Raw genomic sequence first — 24,419 nt, forward strand, 5'->3', positions numbered from 1 at the left:
ACACTCCTGTACTTTGCTACAGCTATTTCATGGCAGACCATCAATACAAGTTAATTTCCAGCCCACTACTCCTGTCATTCATTATATGATAAAGTAAGCAGTTCATCACATATTTGCAGACAGTAGGATTTATCATCATATTCACATTACTTAATTACTGCTTTACAACTCAAATACTGTGATCTGAAAGTGATCATTTCACATGGTCAGCCATTGTATTATTTTTCAGTTCCTTGCTATTATACCTGATGTAAAATTCAGTATAACATATCAGTCTGTTCTATCACTCAGTTTTTACTACTTCCCTGATGCTTAATAATTCTTAACTGCAGATCCATATATGCCATATTTTCTTGTAAACCACAACAAACAATTGAACTTGACAGCAAGTATGAACTGTAGCAGGGCTACATTTAGTTCTTGGGTGTACACTTATGCAAGCTTAACATTTCATTTGCCAGTCAATGTGTCTCACATTCACTTATAAACAAACACCCTTGCTTCAGCTTTTACCTAGTCAGTGACTGACACTCCTTTATTACTTCTGCCAGTTCTCATACATTATTTCACATAAATCAAAGGAAGCAATTCCTTTCTAGGTTACTATGTCAGTTCTGAAACTGTCATTTATACTGAAACTAGATTACACACAGTTTTAAATCACAATATATGTTCTAAGGCATAATACATACACATACAGAAGATTATAATCATTTTACCATCACTTACTGTTCTTGCTCAGCGATGAAAGATTTCATATGATCAGTGTGCTGTAGTCATATCTGGGCCACCGTGCCAGATCCAAGCCTTGATATTTCATACCTCTGTACCTACATCTGCTTATTTGCATAATCGTGCAGTGCCTTGTGTACAGTTCTAGGACACGGCACTTATTCTGAGGCTCAGTATTTCAAGCTCCATTTTGCTCAGTGTCAGTTTCTTATCTTCTTTAGTGAGTCACAGAAAATGTTTGGACACATAAGCAAGCATGCACAGAGTTGTGTCTACTGACAGTTTAAAGAGTAGTCTTTATTGATTACCACTGGCTATAATTGAGGGCATTTTGAAATGCTCTTCTTAAAGGACTGCAGAGGGAGGAAGGAAGAGAGCAGAGGGCACCTCTGCAGACAGTGCCAGGGTAAAAGTATGCCAGTCAGCTACAGGATCAGCTGCTGAATCCCACTACACAGATGGAACACATTGAATTAGAATGGATCAAACAGGTGCTGTTATACTACTCCATGTGTTCTGCAGGGGGACAGGGATATCCCGTCTCTCCAAGGCTCTGTGACCTTGGCGTTGTCATATCTATGTTATGGGATTCAGAATGGTGTAGGGCGAATTGTCACCTCCTCCTTTAAACAAAGTTTGCCACAAATGTTATCATTTTTTTTTTACTTTTAAGCTCCCACTGCCTATCAATCATTTTATCACCAGGGGCAAAAGGTGGCAATGAGGGGTCCTCCTGTTTACATTTTTACTCTCTATCCCCCCTTGCACTTGCCCCTATAATAAACATGGGTGGGATGAGCCATGGGTGTCAGTGCTGCACTGCTCCTCTCTTCTATAAGGGCTGACCCCAGCCAAATGATGGAGGTTGGCGTAATCATTAAGGTGTTTATCTCACAGAAACAAGGTGCAGGATTTGGCTCTCACCTTTGAGAAAAATTGGCTAAGCTTAATATGGCCCACAAGGGCAGCTAGCTTATTACTTTTTATGTCTGGTAGTTGACACATAAAGTTAAGATTGTCAGGAGTAGTTCCTGTGGTACAAAGTTTGATTTCCTCAGACCACATTTGCCTACTTTGTCCTTGAAAAAGTTACATAATGAGACATTGCTCCAGGGTCTCCCCTGAAAAGGGATTGTGTCCAGTGGCCTACCTGATTAACAAATGGGTATTATTATTATTATCCAAGAGACTACCCTTTCTCTGGAACAGGCTCCCCATTCATGTGAAGTAGAGTTCCTCCCTAAACCAATTCATGTGTAACTTGGACAACTGAATGGGGAACAGGAAATTCGTCTCTGGTTGGGCACTTCAGTCTCTAATGGTCACAGGCAGCATGTACATTGTTCATCTCCCAAGCACCTGCTTACACTTATCAAGGGTACTAGAACTTGTCACAGATTTGGGATGCATAGCAAGGCTTAAAAAAGCCTTGTGGTTGTTAGCCTAGTACACACCTATGAACACCTAAGTGTCTTGCCCACCCATGTGAGACACTGCACAGTTGTTTCCCCTGTCTTCACTAGGAAATTATCCAGCATGCATCCCCCTCAGGTTGGGCACATCCATCCCCTCTAAACTCTCAATTACCTGAGTTACTATTTGAACATGGTCACTGGAGCTGTAATCAGGGATTTATCATTCTACACCACCAGTGCAGGCTAACTGCTGAAAGTTTAGTGAACTAAAAATCAGACTACTTTGTTTTGATGAACTGGGATATAGCAGTTCATCCATTAGTATTTCATAAATGTATGATCTACTGACATTCCCAAGTCACTTTCACATAAAATATCATTCAAGATGTGTAAGAAAACTACTTATCACTAGATGTATAGCAGAAGGAAATAGTACTTAAGTCCTGAGGAAAGCATTACTCTACAAATGAAGAAAGCGTATGCATATGCAGCATTACAAGTGATTTGTACAGCAAAGTGGGCCACACATTGATGTAAATAAACTACAGAATTATTTGGTAAAATCACAATAGAAAATTAGCACTGAGTACTATGCACTTTTATGCAGTAGGTGGGAATCTGTCTTGAAAAACAATCAAATGGTAAATAGCAATTTATTACCAGTAAATAAGGCAAAAAATAGCTGTGCATCAGACACCATGGGATTCAGAAAAGCTTACTGCCAAACAATTTAAAGACTACTCTCTTGATGAGCAATACTTAGGCACTGACCCTCTCATGGACAGCTGTCTTGCATAACCACTTGCAAATGAGGCAGTCCTGGAGCAATGATAATGTACTGGGCAGTACCTGTCAATGGTCAGTTGGAATCAATGTACCACCCTGGTAATCAAACGTAAAAATGTAAATAAAAATAATAAACTGTGTGCTCTTTCCCAGAAATTGTACAAGCTGTTGAATAGCACAGTAAATAAATCCAGAGGCTTGCTTTATCAGATTACATTGGTCTCGAGGAGAAAAAAGTTTATACCTTCCTTTGACAACATACATTCATTTACTGCTATGGATACAGTAGGGGTTATAGCACTACTGCTGGTAGGTACTGCAAAGCCACCCATCTAGGTTTGTATGGATGTGTGAGCATGTGCGTCTCCCTCTGTCTATCTGTCTGTCTGTAGTGACATATTTCCAACCACTAGGGTGTGTGTGTGTGTGTGTGTGTGTGTGTGTGTGTGTGTTTGTCTCCCTCTGTCTGTCTGTCTGTAGTGAAATATTTCCAACCACTAGGGTGTGTGTGTGTATGTATGTGTGTGTGTGTGTGTGTGTGTGTGTGTGTGTGTGTGTGTGTGTGTGTGTGTGTCTGTGTGTGTGTGTGTGTGTGTGTCTGTGTGACATGTTTGCAGCCACTAGTGTGTGTTTGTGTGTGTGTGTGTGTGTGTGTGTGTGTGTGTGTGTGTGTGTGTGTGTGTGTGTGTGTGTGTGTTTGCCTGCCTGTCTGTAGTGACATATTTGCAGCCACTGGGGTGTGTGTATGTGTGTGTGTGTGTCTGTAGGAACATGTTTATCACTACTTGGATATGTGTGTTTGTGTGCTGGAAGGTGCCTGCTCAGCTGTGATGCATGGGCCGGTAGGGGAATACAAGCATGGTCAGGTCTGACAGAACAGTTTTTGATTCAGAGAGAGGGGTAATGAGCCACTAATGAGGTGTTCCTCTGTGCAACTTTACTGAATCTCTGAAGTACAGTCTATCACTGTCATGCACTTGGGCAATCCCACTTTGTTCAGTTAGCACTCACACTAACAATCCTTTTGAATCCTAGGAACAGTGTGGTTTTACCACTGGTAAAAAGTGAAGGAAGTTTTCATTGCATTTATCACCTGTATCTATCTGTGACTGCTGCCAACAACATGAAGTAGTTTTAGAGTATTCATATCTTGCTTCTCTGAGTGGAAGATGCTTTCTTATTATACTAGGTGTTAAAATAATGAAATTACTGTTAGGCTTGTCTTCATTTATGTTTTATACCATTAATTTCTGCACTATTTCATTATAATCTCCTTACTTTGGCTAACATTGCCTGAAGATGAGCTATAATACAATAAATGTAATTAAACAAGGGTATTACCACAAGTAATTTCTACCACAACTAATAGGTGACCTAACAACCAAGTGATCTTGCTCACGTGTGAAAACACAATGAAAAGGTCACAAAACAATTGCTATTCCTAACTCAGGGGCAGAACATCAATGTCTCTATACTAAATATATACACATTTCTTCTATTCATTTTACAAACTCTGTATATCAAATCATTCATTGTCTTTCTCATCCTTACCTAACATTGTCACTATCTGCCAATATAACTTGACTACCTACAGTATATATTTTTTGTCATGCATTTTACATTTTTTCTCACATCCTCAATAATCTATTTTTTTTTCTTCTTAACATCTTTGCTGTCATGCTTACATCATAGTATCATGCTATCCTGCATATAACTTTTTTCCTATTTCTTTATGACATTTCAAAAAGTTATAAATGTCAAAGGGTCTATATTAGAACACTGAACGTTCAAAATTTAGAGTGTTCTAATACTGAAACAAACAAGGCGACTCTGTCAACACGCGGACTTATTTAATAACTTTCAATAAAACAAAAAACACAACTCAGCGCAGGCAACTTACATAGATTAAATTAAAATTGAAATAAAAATAAAAAGATACTGAGCGCTTTCACCCCTGCACAATAAGGGTATCTTCAGAGTATTTGTTTTATTGAAAGTTATTAAATAAGTCCACGTGTTGACAGAGTCGCCTTGTTTGTTTTACCAGTTCATTGTTTTTTACATTCATTGTTCTAATATTGACCTGTTTTCAGTGAATGCTGACAATATCGAAGAAACAGAAAACCAAATTTTTTCCTAGGGAAAGAATTTGGTTGTCTGTTTCTGTTGCTTCTGTATTTTCAGCACTGTGGTGGAAAGTTACGGGTTGTGTTCAGGTAAGTGTACGATTGTGTGGACGTGAGGGTTAGGGCGGGTTAGGTGAGTTAGGGTTAGGGCGCGGGTCAAGTAAGTGTGTGATTGTGTGGACGTGAGGGTTAGAGCAGGGTAGGTGAGTTAGGGTTAGGGCGCGGTTGAGGTGACTGTGTGATAGTGACGGACCTTAGGGTTAGGGTTTGGGTTAAGGTAAGTGGATAGTTAGTGGTGAATGTATAGTTTAGTGCAGGGTTAGGTGCAAGAGTTTAGGTGTATGTGTGTGGATTGCTGTTTGTTTGGTGTGCTTGCGCTGTGCGTATGTGTTTTGGAACAGCAAATTTTTTCCATAGGAAAAAATTTGCTGCTCTGTATGTTCGATGTTTTAAATTTTTGATTCATAGGGTTCGATATTAGAACACTCGAAATTATGAACGTTCGGTGTACTAATATAAACCCAATGTCAAAGCATATTTAATTGGCCTAGAATACATTTTGCAAAAAAAATATTTTCCTATAACTTGTTTAAATGTGCACTTTTATTGCTATCAGTTTAGAAAATGACTTGGTTATTATCCTCAGATTGACCTATTTCTGCTCTATTATATATATATGCACTGCAGTCACATTATTTTTATTTTGTGTTTATAATGTCTCTACTGTCTCTGTTTTCTGAATGGTATCTACCTTGGAAAACAAAATTTAAATAGCTAGATAAACATTATGCACAAAAAATTGCTTTGTATCTCCATAATGGAGCTTAACTAAATGGACTTCCTCTGAAAAGGGCAACATGCCTGTATTTTACATTTATTTACAAATGCTAGAATTATATATAAAATTCTATTTGGCTAGGTTGGCAGCCTTCACCCATCATTCCACAGTCGTCACACTATGTTTGCAATGCTTCTGTGGATAAATAATTTATGTACTTGCTCGAGGATGTTTTCTTTCTTGTTTCCTTTTTTCACTTGCATCTTCACCCATATGGCAGTAAGAACATCTGCTATTATAAGCCAAAAGTTTCTGTATATAAGTCATATTACACTTACAATTATAGTATGTGCCATTACCAGTCTCCGATCCACTTTGCTGAACATTTTCTTGTTTCAAGGGCAACTGTTACATTTTCTTGATACTTTATAGAAAGATAATTATAGACATTTTTGTATAAACATTTTATTGTATACACAGTATGGCTTAGCAAATTACAGCCTTGCCATAATTAATTTTTCATCATATTAAAATAGTCATGCATATCAGACGGCATTGCTGGCACAGCTAGTACACAATCAGCAGTGTAGTCTGTTTTTCCCACACAGAGCAACTCATCACACATGAGGTTAGGTTTATCAAGCTACAACTACAACTGGTTATGTTATCAGTTCTGTAGTAAGGCATTCTGCACTGCAACTCATCACATATGAAGGCAGGCTTATCAAACTATACTGTTACCTCAATCACCTCTGTAAACACTCTTACCAAGCAACATACCTTACAGGGTAAGCAACTCCCCAGGTATGCAATAAGGTTTACAAATGTAATGCTTGCTATAGTCAGCAACCTCATTTGAGTAAAGCAGGTTTATTAAATAGCTTTGCATCCACATTCAACAAAATATTTAACATTCTGTCAAGCTTCTTCAGTGCAGTTATGATGGTCAGCTACTTACCTACTGTATTGTCAAAGTCCTGAAACAGTACTGCAGTAACAATCAGCTCCACATCACTTGTGCTACCAGGCTTTTCACAGTGCAGTACTACAGCTGACTATCTCTGCTGTCATGTTTATCAAAGAGCTGCACTGCAGTCATAACCTAACCTATCTAAACTGTTAAGCTTATTAAAGAGCTGCACTGTGGTCATAACCTACACTTTCAAGCTTATCAAAGAAGTGCACTGCAGTCATAGCCTACATGTTCAGGCTTATCAAAGAGGTGCACTGCAATCATAACTTACACGTTCAGGCTTATGAAAGAGGTGCACTGCAATCATAACTTACACGTTCAGGCTTATGAAAGAGGTGCACTGCAGTCATAACCTACACTTTCAGGCTTATGAAAGAGGTGCACTGCAGTCATAACCTACACTTTCAGGCTTATCAAAGAGCTGCACTTCAATCACTACCTAACCTATGTAAACTGTCAAGCTTATCAAAGGGCTGCACTGCAGTTATTACCTACACTGATAGGCTTATCAAAGAGCTGTACTGCGGTCATAACTTACACTTTCAGGCTTATCAAAGAGCTGCACTTCAGTCATTACCTAATCAGAAAATAAATGTTGATGCCAAATCTGTTTAAGTGAATTAGAGTAATATTTAAATAATGGCCCTGATATTGGGTCTTTGGCCTCACTGGCACTATTTTTGGCTTTGTCCAGAATTCTTGCGCACAGAAATTAAGGGATATGGCTGTCAGGCTTATCAAAGAACTATAATGCACCAGTAGGTTGTACTTTCTGTCTCATTAATCAATAAATATATGTTAAAGTCCTTGACAGCTTATCAGTAAGAACTCATGTTAAGAAGTGTGCATTACTATCTCCACAGACAGAGGTATATCATTAAACATGCCTTCTGCCACAAACAGTTATTTTGCAAACTAAGACTGACAGTGTTTGAAAAATAGTAACAAAAACCCCTCCCAAACACGGCTTTAAATCACTATATATTGAAGTAACTTAATTAAATTTAATAAAGTTACTTTAATATATAGTGATTTAAAGGCGTGTTTGGAAGGAGTTTTTCTTACTGTTTTGGATACAACTGCTATGTTTACTCCAACTTTAACTGACTGGTCTACTTTTTTTTTTCTTACTGTTTGGCCAGTGTTTGAAAAATGCCAGTAATGCCTCATTTACAAGCATTGTGTTCCCATAGTGTCCAGCACCGTTTATTTCTTGATTTATACTTAGTTCCAAATTTAGGATTTTGTGAATAAACTGAAAGAAAGCCAAACCCAAGGATTGTATTTCATAGTTGCAAGTCGGTCTGCCCCATTTCTAGAACCTTAAATTACCATCAGCTGTCTGATAGAAAGTAGTTTCCACAGTTAAAAAGACAACTTGCGTAGCAGTCATAGGCAGTTATATTTCTTTCCATGTTATTTTCTGCCCTTCTACCTATTGACATACATGGTATAGTGATAAATGTCTTAGTTTTGTTAATGTAATTCCATGTGCAAACCATTTTGATACTGTGAATTTAAAGCCCCACCCCACCCCCTAAAGCTTATACTGGTAACACATCTCTACATAGGCAGAAAACCATGCAACAAAGGCATGCAGACTTAAGAAAACCTCACATTAAAATGAAATCACTTAAAATGGTACCTTATACTGACATATCCAGTTATCAAGGAAAAGATTTACTAGTCCAGTTAAGGTGATCATAATATAATTAACTTTTTTAATGTGTTTATTTATAGAGAGTTTTCCATAGTACAAACAATGACTGCAGGAAAATATTCAATAATATGCATTAAAGAACTATAATAATTATTAAAATATTTTACATCTCTTTACTTTGCTATTATCATCTGTTTACCAAACATTAGCATAACTAATTAGGCATTACTAAAACAAACTATTGTCTGTATCTAACCTACACAGAAGAAGAATTATCCTGTATGAAACATGGATTCAGATTAACTCAATATAGTAACACTTAGTCTAATGAAATATATTATAAGTCACTAGAGAGAGAGAGAGAGGTGTTGCTCATTTGGAATTATTAACATGTGACCTTATAAACGCTGGCAGGTGCAGGCTGTTATACCTGCTAATGTATAGTATGATAAAATAGGCTAGAGCACAATAACTCATGGCAGGAATTACAACTGAAATAATTTATCTAGGTAGGTGTCTAAGAATAAGATGGAGACACATTATTTGCTGCTTAAACGCATAATGATATCTGACCATGAGGACCACCTTGCGTTCATTGGTTCTCTCTGCCCTGATAAGTAACAATTTACTGCTCTGACTGATAAATGAGCTACCCATGTGCCAACATTCTTGAATGATAGGAGATAATGGAGTCTGCCAATGATGACTGATGGCCCAGATAGCCATCAGAATTATGGTTTGAAGGATAGTATATTGGTCCGGACTGAGAAATCAGCCATACAGTACCATCAGTCTTTTATTATATTTTTGTATTAAATGAACACTTTTTACCTGTCTAGAAATCAAGTTAGAAGCTTTGAGAAGAGGCAAAGACTCACACCATATATTACCAAATAGCTACATAATGAGGGTGATGTCAATGCTGAAATCTTGGGACCACTCTAGGAATACATTCAGAAAGAAGTGCCAGGGTAAAGAGGAGCCTGTGATGACGTTTCCTTGTGAAAAGTCTCCATCTAGTGGAAAAAGTAAAATGACTAGTTATAAGAGAGATTTGCTCTAGTGAAAAATGTTGAGTTTCTTCCTTGTTGTATTGTTGGATGACTTATTGAAGAGGGTTAAAACAAATCAATGTTAATAAATCATACATAGGTTCATAGGTTCATAAGAGGCTACTAGGCTAATGGCCCTACAGCCCTTACAAGCCTAGCCACATATATCCCAAATTGCCCCCAATTGTCGGTGTGTAGGTGAGTGAAGTTCACAATGGTAAGTGTCTATGGTAGTTAATACTGACTTCCTCTGTCCAGGAGGAACATGGGCACTACCCCAGGAGTGAATTTGCAGTCACCTATCCATTGATCCAGGTTGTATATGAAGAGAGTCAGAGAGGAGCATTGTTTCACATGAACTGGAACCTTGTCGTGGGGAAGTGGCAGTCTTTGGGAAATGTAACTATCTCTCCAGCATGACCTGTTCATGTCAGACGCTAGGTTAAGATCCCTGGAGTGAGTGTCCCTCCTGCAGTTTGATTTAGGAATGTTTAGCATTTCCATCACAGCAGACTGCTCTTTAAGCCAGGCACAGATCACCCCTTAGCAACATGTTGGAGACAGAATACAGTGACAAGGCTTTCAGTTTTTCCATGTAAGACTTGTTTTGTGTACCTAGTCATTTCTTTGAGAGAAACCTCTATGGTCTCTCCAATTGTTGTAGGTGTCTAGTGATGTACATGTAAAAGGGAGCAGTGTACTCAATTATTGGTCTGATGAGTGGCAAGTACAATGAAATTATAACATCCTTAAATCTAGATGCGATGCCTTTACTTATAAGATGGGACACATAGAAGGATTTACTGTAGATACATGGTGGTCAAAGTTCAGATTACTATCAACCTGAGTACCCAGATCATGTACCACTGGGTCTACACTTATAGGGATGCTGTCTATAATGTAATTAGTAGGGATGTCTATTTTCACAAAGGCAATAATAATGCATTTTTTGCATTTATCTGTAATCTGTGGCTTTGGCACCAATCATTAGTCTGTGTTAACCCTGTCTGCAGTATATTAACATTGTTGGGGGACTCAAGGATTGTTCCCAATTTGTAATCATCAGTGGACTTGGTCAGCCATAGGCCATCCAAGTTTGTCTGGACTTCTGAGAAATAAATTCCGAACTGTAAGGGGCCCGCCACAGAACGCTGTGGTACGCCAAAGCTGACTGGTCTTTTGCTTGAGGTGAAGTCACCCACATTTATCAGTATGTGTTCTGTTGTTGAGTCAGTTGACTACCCATCTGGTAATGTTGGGGTTATTTCACAAATGGGAGAGTTTCTGTGTATAATACCTGAGTGAGGGATTGTGTCAAATGCCTTCGCTAGGTCAAGATAGGCAGTATGCACTGTCTTTTCCTTGTCCAGAGCCTTGATGACTTTCTCAAAGAAATCAACCATGTTTAACAGGCATGATCTACCTTTAACAAATGTGAACTGGGTTAGTTCCAGAGTTTGGTGATTACTTATGTCCTTGTTAATAAGGTCCATAATGATTCTTTCCATGGCTAGTCAAGCTTTGGGCCTATAATTCTCAGAGTCGGTTGATGGACCCCCTTTTTGCAAAGGGTTTACTGCTGCTGTCCTCCATTCTGCCAAAACTGCGGGCTCACTCCGCTCCCCTACCCTACCCCCAAATTCCACCCACCCCCAGTGCATCTACATTTATAGTCACATTCAGTCTCCTCCCCTATTGCCCTCAACCTATCTCTTCTCTTTACTCCTCCCCCTCCCTGATACATCTCTCAAAACCACACCTCCCCTCTCCACTCCCTCTTTACTCCTCCCCCTTCTTGATACATCTCTTTAAACCACCCCTCCCCTCTCCACTCCCTCTCCTTACTGCTCTCTCACATATTTCCCCTCCTTATACCTATAAACTCTCCACAGAGTCTCCACACCAACTTTAATATCTATCCTACCCTACTCAACCATGTCTCATCACTATCTCACCTCATTTACTTATCTTTTCATTCTAACTTCTCTCTACAATGCAACTTCCTATTCCTCTACCACACTACCCTCCTCTTTCCCATTCACATCACCCTCCACTACCTCCCTTCCCCACCCTTCAACACCCCACTTTTATTTAATATCCCCCTCCCTATTTCAACCATATCCAATTCATTATTTCAAAATAAAACTACTTACAGTTCTTCTAAAATCTCCCTCTATCAAAATTAAACTGCATCGTCCTCTTCCATTGTGCCTCAATTCAAAGTTTCACCTCCTCTCTCCCTTCTCCTGGCTCACTCTTGCAGGAGATATCCACCCCAATCCTGGGCCTACATCTACTAACAATCTCCCTCCCACCACCTCCTCTAATAGACACAGCCATAAATACCTTAAATTCATTACCATTAATACCCAGAGTATTAAAAACAAAATAACTCTATTCCATGCTTGGCTAAATCTCACTACACCTGACATAGTAGCAGTAACCGAAACCTGGCTAAAACCACAAACTACTAACTCTGAGATTTTACCTCCTGGCTTCCAAGCACTTAGGTCCGATCGCAATAACAAAAAAGGAGGTGGTGTAGCCTTAGTCTACAACTGCCTGCTAAATCTCAGCCCATACCAAAATCCCATTCCTAACTTTAATAATGCAGAACTAGTCATAGGAATCCTCAAAATAAACAACTTCAAAAGTATCTGTATCATAACTATCTACATACCCCCTGGGGACAACTCCTCCACCCTTGAAGATATTCTCTGTTGGGCCACAAACAATATTAAGCATGAGACTTACATTCTAGGTGATGTCAATATTGATTGGAATGCAATTAATAATAAAACTTCCTCTCTGTCTATCAATCTTTATAACTTTACTCAACTAATAAACAACATTACCAGACCGAACAAAAATAACCCTCCAGGCTCCATTCTGGACTGGATTCTAGTCAGCCACCCAAACAATATATCCGACTCTGGTATATTACCAGACTCAATAAGTGATCATCTCCCAGCCTTTATTAACCGAACTACCCAACAGCTCCCACACCAACATCAATATGCCCACTCGCGTAACCTAAATAACTTTAACCCCTCTGTATTTTCTGAAACCCTTAAACTTACAAACTGGGATTCACTAAAAACTCTTCCCCTAGATGAAGCCCTAGAAGTCTTCAATTTTACCTTCCTTAAAATCCTAAACTCCCCAGCCCCCCCTCAAACAAAACGGATAAAACACAACTCTGCACCTTGGCTAACTAAGGACACTAAAACTCTAATGCTACAAAGAGACAAAACTTGGAAACTATACAATAAAAATAAAAACCCAGCTTCCTTCCTTCAATTTAAGCAACTATGCAATCTTACTAAAAAACATATCATATCTGATAAAAAAATCATACTACACCAAACTACAGTCTACCCTCACTAACAATCCCAAAAAATTCTGGAATTCCATCAATTCCCTCCTACACCCAGGTACTAAATCCAATCCCTGTCCAGATGACAACAAGACTGACACAGAAATTGCAACTCTCTTCAACTCCTTTTTTACCAGCTCTATAGCTGATCTGACTAAATCCTTTTCCTCTTCAACCCACATCCAAAACTCAAAACCTTCTTCACCATCCTCACCTCAATCCTGCTCCCATAATTCCCCTCCCACTTTCATTCTACAACCCGTGTCTACCACCAGTATCAAAAAGCTTCTCTCCAAACTCAAACCATGCTCCAATGCCCCCGACAATATCCCATCACTTTTTCTCAAGCTCGCAGCCGATGGCATAGCCCTACCTATCAGCATACTCATCAATAGATCCATCCACGAATCTTATGTTCCCAAACTTTGGCGAGCTGCCCACATTCTGCCCCTTCATAAAGGAGGCAAAAATAATAGCATTTCCAACTTCCGCCCAATAGCCATTCTCTCCCCAATTTCGAAAGTCCTTGAAAAATTTATCCACCGGCAACTTATGCCCCACCTCCTCACTAACCAACTTCTCACTCCTACGCAACATGGGTTTCGCCCTGGCCACAGTACCATAACTGCTCTCCTTTCTTTCCTAGACATTGTCAACCATGCACGTGACTCTGGAGAAATTGTCTCCACTGTCCTTCTTGACCTTTCCAAGGCATTTGACACAATATCCCACACACTCCTTCTCAACCACCTTTCTAACCTCAATCTCTCCCACAATTCCCTTTCTTGGTTCAAAAGCTATCTCTCAGATAGATCCCAAGCGGTGAAATGGAATACAGGTACCTCGAACTTCTTACCTACCCCTACTGGAGTCCCTCAGGGTTCTATTCTCGGACCCCTGCTCTTTAATGTCTTTATCAACGACCTCCACTTTGCAATTCCTCATTCTCAAATTGTGCAATATGCAGACAATTCCACTGTTATCTGCTCAGCCCCTAGCCTTCCCGAGCTCCAAGCCAAAACCCAATTGGCCTTCACAACTATAGAAAATTGGATGCTTCAAAACCATCTTTCCCTTAATGCCAATAAATCCCATATCATTCTCTTCTCCCCTTCAAAAACTCTGCCTCTTGATAAGCCATCTTTCAAAATCTCCAGCCTCTCCCAGTCTCAAATAGACATTGTTAACAATGCAAAATTACTCGGAGTTACCATTGATGAACAACTGACATTTAATACTCACATTCAACTAAACATAAAAAAAAACCATCAGAAGCTAGGTATGCTTTACAGAAATGCTAACTTTCTTTCCTTAACCACAAGACAAACACTCGCCACTACCTACCTTCTCCCCTTTCTATTGTATGGTGCTCCTCTTCTAACCAACCTCACCGCTTCTATCTTCTCAAAACTTGAAAGTTGCTACTACAAAATCACCAAATTCGCTACTAACTCCCACCATTCTACACACCATTGCATCTGCCTCCGTAGTCTCCAATGGCTAGAACTCCCTAATCACCTGGATTACCTCCAACTTACTACTGCACACAAACTTATTTTCAAACCTACTGCTTGCCCTGCATTATCAAACATCTTGCCCTTCTACACTCCTCTCAGGCCCCTAAGATCTAGTCACCAAAACCTTATTTCTGTATACAAACCCAAATGACCTCCTGGCCACTTCCTTCATTCTTACACTATAGCAAAGAAATGGAACTTACTTCCTTCCCTACTAAGACTTACTACAAGCTATGAACAATTCAAATCTCTTCTCCATTCTCATCTCTCCCAAAACTGGAAATGCAATTGTATACTTCCTACCTAGATCTTATTAGATCTCTGCTTCATTTTCCCCCCTCTGACCCTTCTTCTTCAAACTCTCCCCTCAGCTCCCCTCACTCTACTTCTTTATCTCATCTCTCTCCCCCCTGCTTAATCTCTTATTTCTTCCTTTTATATCTTCTCCTCCCCCTGCTTACATACATGTCTAGACCTACCATTGTATCTTTTGCCTCTTTCATAAGATGTGCTTTTAGACTCAAACCTATTTTCTTCTACTCAATTTCCTTGCTTCTCCTTCACTTCCCCCGTGATTTATTTCTCTTGCACTCAAGATCTATGTAAAATCTATTCTTATGTCTCTCTTCTATGCTAACAATACAGTATACTGCCATAAGTACTATGTTTTTAGAAATTGTTAAAGGTGTTATCCTGTTATAACACTGTGTGTTATGTGTGCAATGTATTTCTTACGTATACTGCCATAAGTACTATGTTCTTATAAATTGTTAAAGGTGTTATCCTGCTATAACACAGTGTGTTAAGTGTGCAATGTATTATTAATATGGAGCTTTTCTCCCTGGGCCTCCACTGAAAACGGGCTTTCGAGCCCAGTGGACTTCCCCGGTTATCAAACTGGAAATAAATAAATAAATAAATAAAACACAGACAGTTCTCAGAATGTGGTTAAACAGGGATCCAAGTGGGTCTGCTAGGTCATGCTTTAAGTTGTTTAAAAGGCAACCTGGGATGTTGTCTGATCTCTCTGATGTCATGTTTTAGAGAGCACCGAGATTACTTGTTCTCTTGAGACAACAGGTTGAGGAATGGTGGCAGGTATATTTTGTGGGATGACTGGAGGAGCCAGAGGGTGGCGTTTTCTCCAAATCTGTCAGCTAGCAGGTTGGCTATTACCTTCGGTTGAGTATGGGTGATGTCATCTTAGCTAGGGAGGCTATTTTTGCTTCATAATTAGCTTTGGAGGACTTGACAAGATCTTTAATTTCTTTGTTTAAGCAAGAGCGGGATTTCTCCCTCTGCTGAGACAGTTCCCCCTTATTCTTGGACACTAGTTTCTTTCTCTTGTTGCATTGCTTGTTTATACTAGGGGTCCACTAGGGCTAGTGCACTAGTACACTAGGGGCTTGTGTTTTTTTTGGCAAGACCTGGTTTTAATCAGCTGAGGTACTGCCGATTCTATGCAACTACTGAAGTGGGTATACAGGGCACTGGTGTACACCTCTGCATAGCAGTGCATGTTATCTCCATTCAATTGGGCTTTGAAACATCTCATACCATCACTTAGTAGGAGGTAGTCTTATAACTGCATCGAATGAGACTGATGTATAGTCTGATCTTACCAGGGGGGACATCACACGGGTGGTGGGGTGCAATGCTGTCCCATGTTAGTGAGTATTGTGTCGAAGACATTTGAACCTCTTGTGGTTGTGCTGACTAGCTGTTCCAGAGCATTTTTATTGACAAAGTCCAAGAATCTTTGAACAATCATGTAGGTGGCTGTGTATGTTTTCCAGTCGATGGTACAATAATTAAAATCACCTAAGAGTAAGGTGTTAGGCTGTATGGCAAGTAACTCCAGTAAGTCCAGGTATGTGGTATGTTTTTCCTGTTTTATGGCGGGGAATCTATAGCTAGCTATGATGTGGTAGGGGGATTTGCCTATAGTTAATTGGACATGGAGTAGCTCAAGAAAGTCATAATGTTTGATTAGTATAAAGGTATACTTTTTTAATGAAGATGGATACACCTTCTCCTTTGGTTCTTTCATGCTCAGTTTGTGGTCTGAACGTATGGAAGGCATTGTAGCCCTGCATGGCTGGGGTAATTTCCACCCCTTTGAACCATGTCTCAGTGACTACACAGATTTTAGCTGATGAGTACTTCCAGGGAGTGTAGTTTCTTGTTTAGACTGCTAGCATTAAGCAGCAGTACCTTGAGTTTATCTAGAGAGGATTTTGTTATGTTGGGAAGTTGGTTATTTTTATACTGCCTAAAAATGGCACAATAGGGGTGGCTAATGCCTTTCTAGTATCTGAAAGCCTAGAGGAGACGGGTGCAGTCAAAACTCTGGCAAAACAGTGTGGCCTATTGACCATGTCTTCCTAGGCTGACAGATATTGGATCCCCTTGGACTGACAACAGAAACATTACCAATTGTTAAAGTCAATCATTTGTGTTTGTATTGTGGCATCATTCTTGGAGGAGGAAAAATGCTGCTTAAGGTTAGGCTTGCTTGTACTTGCCTGTGGCACATAATCAAAGAGCTCAGTCAGGTCTCTCTTCATATAGTCCAGAGAGGCACATCTCAAGTCATTCACCACCACATGGACTATGAAGGAGTCATACAAGTACTTGTAGTTGAGTGACTTGAGTGCTTGAGTCACTTGATGAATCCTGGCACCAGACAGGCAGCCAATTGTAACCCACTTCTTATCCAGCCTGGCAAGGGGAACATTCATTTGTCTTACAATAGAGTTACCTATGACCAAGACATTAGGTTTTGTGGTGTTACGTTTTACGGGCTTATTTGTTTAGACACTGGTGTGTCTATTATTATGTGTTGTGGTTATTTTTTGCATTGCTATGTCTGTAAGTGGTTTTCATTTGGGAGGCCTTTGATCTTTTGTTAAGTTACTAGTGAGTACCTCCACATATGTGGGTGTGTGTGTCATGTCCATATTTAGTGTGGGAAGTGTGTGTTTGCTGACAACCTGTCTGGTATTCAGTTTGTCCTTATGTGTTAGTCTTGCCTCCAATTTCATAGTGCAACTGCGTCTCTCACATAAAGCATTTGCTTCATGCCCATATCTATCAGGCTGGCCAAAGTGGTGATGGGAAACTGCCCATACATGATAGCAGGTTCTTATTGTCTGTTTTATTAGGGAATGGAATTAATTTCACAGGACTGTGCTGGTTGCAACAAGACTACGGAAGGGACCTATACTTTGTGTAGGAGAAGGTTGATCAATAAGACAACACTGCTCAATGTGTGCAAATGAGTTGCTCCTAGAGCAGCAGAAAAGCTTGAAAGGGTTTCACTGACAGCTGTTTAGGGAAAAAATGAGATTCTAGGCTTTAGTGCCTATAAAAGGGCACTGCTAACTGTCACTGTACAAAGAGCAGCAACATGCAATCAAAGGCTTAAATGCGAGAAAAGTGAAACAAGTTTTAAACTAACTATCAATCAGGAAAACACACAATAAGCCTTCCTCCAGCAATCCCCAACTCAGACAGGTTAGATCAGCACACTTCTGCTACAAGGATGCAGTAAAAACAACTTCTTAATGTAGAACAGTTGGTCTGGAGTCCAAGTGCAACAAGACCACACAAACTACCTATAATGGCCTTACAACTAACAGATACAGTGTAATATACTGCAATTAACAACTTAAAGCAGCAGCAGACAAAACTTTTTTTAAACTGCTGAAATACAGTCACAGTATATACGATAAGTGCAAAAAGATATTTACAGCCTTTTTGTGTGCTTCCCATCTCAGAGAGTCCAGGCAAACACCTACTCCACTAGATGAATAATCCCAGTCCTCCTAATGTAAAAGCACAGTAAAGGAGTGTCTGGAGTGAAATGCTACCACAAACAAACTTAAAAGATATGAAATGCTACCACAAACAAAAGATATGGATGCGACAGTGCACTTTAAACAGCTTATAAAAGTGTGATTTTTTTTGATAAAAGTCTTCATTTTGTATAAATAAGCTAACAGACACTCAATTGTACAGAATTTGTAAAGGCACAAAAACAAGATAAGCTGATTAATAAGTCCTGCAACTAATAAAACTACATGCAGAAATCTCACGTGTTTCCCCAACATTAACAGACTAAGCTACCTCCTAATGCACCAGATAGAAAATCCACTGACCTCTCGATGTAAAAACAAGTGCTTGCTAGAGTGGAAAATACACTACTTTATCCATCAGCTAGTTAGATAATGACTTCAGAACAAGTAAATCAGTAGCACATACTATGAAAGGTAAAATACACTTTTTCAATATAAGCACAGGAAAAGGCAGATAAATAATTCAAGATATTAACAGCAGTGTAGAAAGGTAGGAACTTATTAAGCTCAATTTACAGTAGTAGGGATGGGCAGCTTAAAATCAACAGGTTTAAAAAGCACATCAACAAAGTGGAGGATAGGTGGGAAACCACAGCAGGGAATCACCAGCAGTGCTTTAGTTTGTGCAAGTCTGAAATATTTTCAGCAAAAGACCAAGGCCCAGAAATTCACTGTATATTTAAATATCACTCATCAATTTAACCAATGAAAAACTCGTGAAATGTGTAGCCTAGTTAAATTTTCTGTCTCTTACATGGAAGAAAAACACCAGGCCAAGCAGATTTCTTAAAAACAGAAAACAAAATGGAACAGGTAAAACAGAAAACAGTTTTATCACTCACAGACAAGAAGATATAGGTTTATTTTCCTCACCCAGCAGAGAATCACCAGCAGTGCCTTAGTTGATGCAGGCTTGAAATCTTTTCAGAACATATCTGAGGTGGCAATTCTTATATGCTTATTCCATATAACTAAGCTATAAAACATTTGAAAAAATAGTGATTGATAAACTGGGATGATTTGGATAGGGTAACCAAGATTTTACATAAGAAGATTTGCAGATTGTAGTATATTACTTGCTTAGAGGAGATCTTGAATTCCCTGAATACTCAGTCTTGGGATTTGAAGCTCACCCTTGCTAGTAAGTGGAAAATAAATATAAACCCCTTTGACCATCAATGTTATAGATGAAAGGAAGGTCACATGGGTGCAAACTTGGGATGGATACTAAATGGAAGAAGCAGCAAAGATAAAACACCAGTGGGATCAGCAGTATTAAGAGTCAGTCTGAATGTGAGGTATATATAGGTTCATAGGTTCATACTAGGCTATCTGCCCTAGGGCATTTATAAGCCTAGCCAGAATGTGTTTGGCTTTCGCCACCCATTTTAAATTTAATTTCCTATGCCCTTTTTCGAAGTTAGTATACTGTGCCTCTGTCTAACAGTGACACAGAAGTGATACCCGGGGTAAACCTACGATCTCCCATCCACTCATCAAGATTCCTCTTGAAGAGAGTCAGTGAGGGACTCTGCCTAACCTGGACTGGGATTTTATTCCAGAGTGAAGGGAGCCTCTGGGTTATGAATCTGTCCCTCCAGCATGTCCTATTTATTTCAGTGCTGAGGTTCAAGTCTCTCGAGCGCGTAGCTCGATGGGATTTGGATTTTCTGAGGTGCAGCATGTCCATTAATTCCGGGTTGGACATGGCTTTATACGTCAGGCACAGATCGCCTCTGAACAGGCGGTATGCCACTGAGTAGAGCAGGAGTTTCTTTAACCGGGCAGCATATGGCATCTGTTTGAGCCCTTTGATCCTCTTGGTGAGGTACTTTTGGGGTCTTTCCAGTTGCTGCAGGTGTCTGGTAAGGTACATCCCAAAAGGGCATTGTACTCAATTATGGGCCTGATGAGGGATGAGTAAAGAGGCACGATGACCTCCCCTGATCTAGATGTGAATCCCTTCATGATTAGGTGGGCTATATAAAATGTTTTTCTAACCACTTTGGCCACGTGGTTGTCAAATGAGAGATTGCTATCAACTTGGGTCCCCAGGTCCCTAATTACTTCTTCTGTACTTAATGGATTACCACCTATGTGGTAATTTGTGGGCACTTTGTTTTTGCCAAAGGTGATGACTATACACTTTTTGGCATTTAGCTTGAGGCTGTGGCTCTGGCACCAGTTGTCTGTTTCTATGAGGCCCTTTTGGAGGATGCTTGTGTCTGCTGGAGAGTCGATTATGGCGCCCAGTTTGCAGTCATCTGCGAACGTGGTCAGCCACAGTCCTTCCGTGTTGGCCTGTACCTCCGAGAAATATATACCGAACAAGAGAGGTCCCAGGACTGAGCCTTGTGGGGCACCACCTGTAACTGGTTTGGAGTCTGACATGGCTCCAGCAATTCTAACCATGTGGGTACTGTCCTTGAGCCAGTTTGCAATCCATCTAGTGACATAGGGGTTTATATTTAAGCTGGTGAGCTTATCTATAATGCCTGAGTGGGGTATTGTATCGAAGGCTTTTGCGAGGTCCAGGTAGGCTGTGTGGACCACCTTCCCCTCGTCAATGGCCTTGGTGACTGTTTCAAAGAAATCAACCAGGTTTAAGAGGCAGGATCTGCCCTTAACAAAGCCGAACTGGGTAGGATCCAGTGTCTGTAGGTCCCCAATATCTTTATTTATGAGGTCCATGATGATCCTTTCCATAGCTTTGCAGACCAAGCTAGTCAGGCTTATGGGGCGATAGTTTCCAGGATCCGTTGAGGCACCACCTTTATGGAGAGGGACCACTGTTGCTGTACACCACTGTTTGGGCACATATCCTGTAGTAAGGCTGAGATTGAACAGTAGTTTTATGTTTAGGTTTAGCTCTTCTTGGAGTTCATGTAGGACGCAGCCCGGGACACCGTCTGGTCCCATTGATGCTGTGTGTTTTGCTTTGGAGAGGGCGGCTCTTACCTGAGCATCTGAGATGTCAGGGGGCAGCACTCTGCTGTGATAGATATTTGCCCTTTTGGTGGGGAGGGGGGGGAGTTTGCGCTGAACCTGTCAGCTAGGATGTTGGCAATGTCTGTGGGTTCAGTGTATTTTTTGTCATTTTGGACTAATTCTGAGCATATCTGGGAATTACCACCCAGGTTCCTAACATAACTAAAGAAAGCCTTGTGATTATCCTTAGTGTCCTGTGCAATTTTTCTCTCGAAGCTGGCCTTAGACAATTTTATGAGTGCCCATAGTTTTTTGCTAATATTGATCAGTGATGCCTTCCCTTTTTGGGATTTTGCTCTATCATTTAGTAGCTTCCTCCTTCTATTGTATAGTTTGTTTATGGCTGGGGTCCACCAGACAGGATGTCTGCCTTTGGAGGACTGGGTCTTGGTTTTATTTGGGATCGCATGATCCATGCATTCCTGAAGGTGTTCACAGAATGCGTTTATAAAAGATTCTGCGGTCTGGGCCATATTTTCCACAGGCCTGGAGGCTTTGAAGGATTCCACCTCGGTTTTGAGGAGTGAGAAATATGCTTTAGAGAAGTTTTTCACTGTAGTTTTCTGGGCAGGGGGTGGGGTCGGGATGTGAATATCCAGTGAGATTAATTTATGGTCTGATCTTACCAGTGAGGGATACACTTCTGGTCTGGAGCAGAGAGTCCTCATGTTGGTGATGATCAGGTCCAGTATGTTTTCCCCTCATGTGGGAGTGGTGACAAGTTGTTCCATAGCATTTGAGTTTATAAATTCTAAGAACCTTTGGGCTAGGGTGTTGGAGCTAGAGTAATGCTCCCAGTCTATGTTTGGGTAGTTGAAGTCGCCCAATATAATGGTGTTTGGAGAGACCTTCATATTTTCCAGTGTTCTCAGAAAGGCCGAGTGGGGTTCCTGGGTTTGGGAGGGTGGTCTTTAGCAGGCTATAAACTGGAAGGCAGTTTTACCCACTGTTAGTTGCACATGGATAGTCTCTGATGCTTCATGCTTTGCCACCAACCTGGAGGTGTGGGTATCTTTGATGAATATCGATACTCCCCCTCCTTTTGTGGTTCGGTCCAAGTTTTGGGGCCGAAAAGCATGGTATGAGGTATAACCTGGTAGTGCTGGGGTGCTCTCGGGAGCCCTGAACCAGGTTTCTGTTACTGCACAGATATTGATGTTCTCCATATGATGTTTAGATACTGTGATAATCCTTTAGCAGATCTTTAGCCATTGTTTTTAGAAAGCAGTACACAGCTTCAGCTCTCTAGAGTTCCTGAAGGTAGATGGGTAATTCTTATGGTCGCAGTGATGCATATAATTTGTTTTGCTAAGCTTCTATAAGTCATTGAAATATCCATTTAAGTAATGTTATTGAAATAATTTTGGTGAGTCAACTGTAGATATCTCAAAAGGTACAGATTATTTAATAATGATAGATAAAGACACTTGGTTTACCTAATTTACCTTTTTACCTGTCAGATAAACAAGTTTTGCTAAATCAGCACTTTTGTTCTTATTCTTAAACTCCTGAAAAACTGTTTTAATTCACATATTCTTTAATTTCTTCATGTTGTTACTGAATGGCTCCCACAAAAAGGCAATACCAATCATCTGCTGCCCTTAGTCCATTCTGCAAAAAAGCACGGAAATTACAAGCACAAAAGAAAACAGAGAAAGACAGAGTGGTAAAAATAATTTCTCCTGTTATTCTATTATTATGAATAACAAGAACTCTTGTTGACAGTGAATTGCCTGTATATGCTTCTTCCTACACTGCCTTGTTTTCCTCCAAAAATTGTTTTGTTACAGTTTTTGGTGCAGTGAAATATTCTGGTGAATAATTTTATAGCTGTACTCCCTGCCATACTAGTGATATGCTACAAGAAGATGTGAGATTATATTATTACTGTGGGGACTAATCCAATGATGTGCTGTTTCACCTTACATTGTTATCATCATCTGATCCTACTTCAGTATGCATTTTACTAGAAAACTCAGAAATGCCATCAATGACTGGCCTGTGTAATATTACCATTAACATAGTTCTCATGTAAGATTGTATCTGTACATTTCACTGTATAGTGGATAATGTGAAAATGGGTAAGCAGATGTGTTTGCATGAAAAAGTCTTCTGTTCTTTTTTTTTTGTATGGAGTATAAACAAGCAATGTCTGCATCTGTTGATGATCTTTAGCCTAAAGCTCATTAATTTTGGAAAATAGTCCTTTACATACGAAAATTATTTGTTATAAAATAATGTGTTTATTTGCACTGACTGGCCAATTCTAAAAGATAGCAGTCAGTGACTAAAAAGCCAAGTCACTGTCTATCAAAGGGGAGATATGACAGCAAAAAGTTAACACTTTCACAACTCTTCATAAGATATTATGATCATCTGAATGGTTCTAGCTTATTATATCTGACTATGCTAGATTTCAGACTACCAATTTCTGCACTCTGCTGATAAACTCTAAAAACTGCACAGTTAATGAAAAAAATGCGGACAAACTTTTTAAGATCAAGATTGTGGAAATGAGTCCTAACTAGATCTCTGTGGTGACCAGGTCCAACACCTAAATGGACTACACTACCTATGGAAAATAAACATATACAGCAGCACATCATACTTTAAAAAGGAGGTTAAACATTGTATTCTTCTACAGCAGACATACAAGTAGCGTGAAAAATAGATCCAAAGAAATAAACCAGCAATTACACACTCACCAACATCACTTGGCTTATGGGTTTTGATGACTTCAGCCAGCTCAAAATTCCCTGCAATAATGGCCACCTGTCAGAAGAAAAACACACAGCAGGTGAGTTAATGTTCTACAGAAAGCAGAGGCATTGATGTACAGAAAAACACAGGACTTGTAACCTCATTGATCTGATAATTAATGCTGTTACTTTGTTGCTGTGTCACCTTCACTAGCATTAAACACAATGTAATTTTTAGAGGTGTGTGCTGCAAATATCTCATTTTTCTCTCAGATAGAGTGGTAGAATTTCTTGACACACACTGTACTTACAACCATTCTTGTGAGTAAGAAAATAGTATCATTCTGTCACACCATCAATTCCTTCAATGCAATAATATCAGGTGCCTCCCTGAATTACAACTGATCGTCTATGTAATAATGCTCCTTGTTCCATGGCACAGTGAGAATAGGAAGACAAT

At 39.8% G+C, this 24,419-nt stretch overlaps 1 protein-coding gene across 5 annotated transcripts in view; it reads right to left on the minus strand.

The window, feature by feature from the left end:
• The window catches only part of SHANK3 (SH3 and multiple ankyrin repeat domains 3), a 7,266,504-nt gene that overhangs the window by 3,994,405 nt on the left and 3,247,680 nt on the right, over positions 1 to 24,419 (minus strand). For all 5 annotated transcript variants that reach the window (XM_044088609.1, XM_044088608.1, XM_044088610.1 and 2 more), the window contains one exon: positions 23,966 to 24,032. In XM_044088609.1, coding sequence (XP_043944544.1) covers positions 23,966 to 24,032 — 67 coding nt within the window. The remainder of the gene's footprint in view (positions 1 to 23,965; positions 24,033 to 24,419) is intronic.

Source organism: Protopterus annectens, chromosome 11.part0, assembly GCF_019279795.1.
Source record: "Protopterus annectens isolate FY-2018-M chromosome 11.part0, PAN1.0, whole genome shotgun sequence".
Classification (NCBI taxonomy): Eukaryota; Metazoa; Chordata; order Ceratodontiformes; family Protopteridae; genus Protopterus; species Protopterus annectens.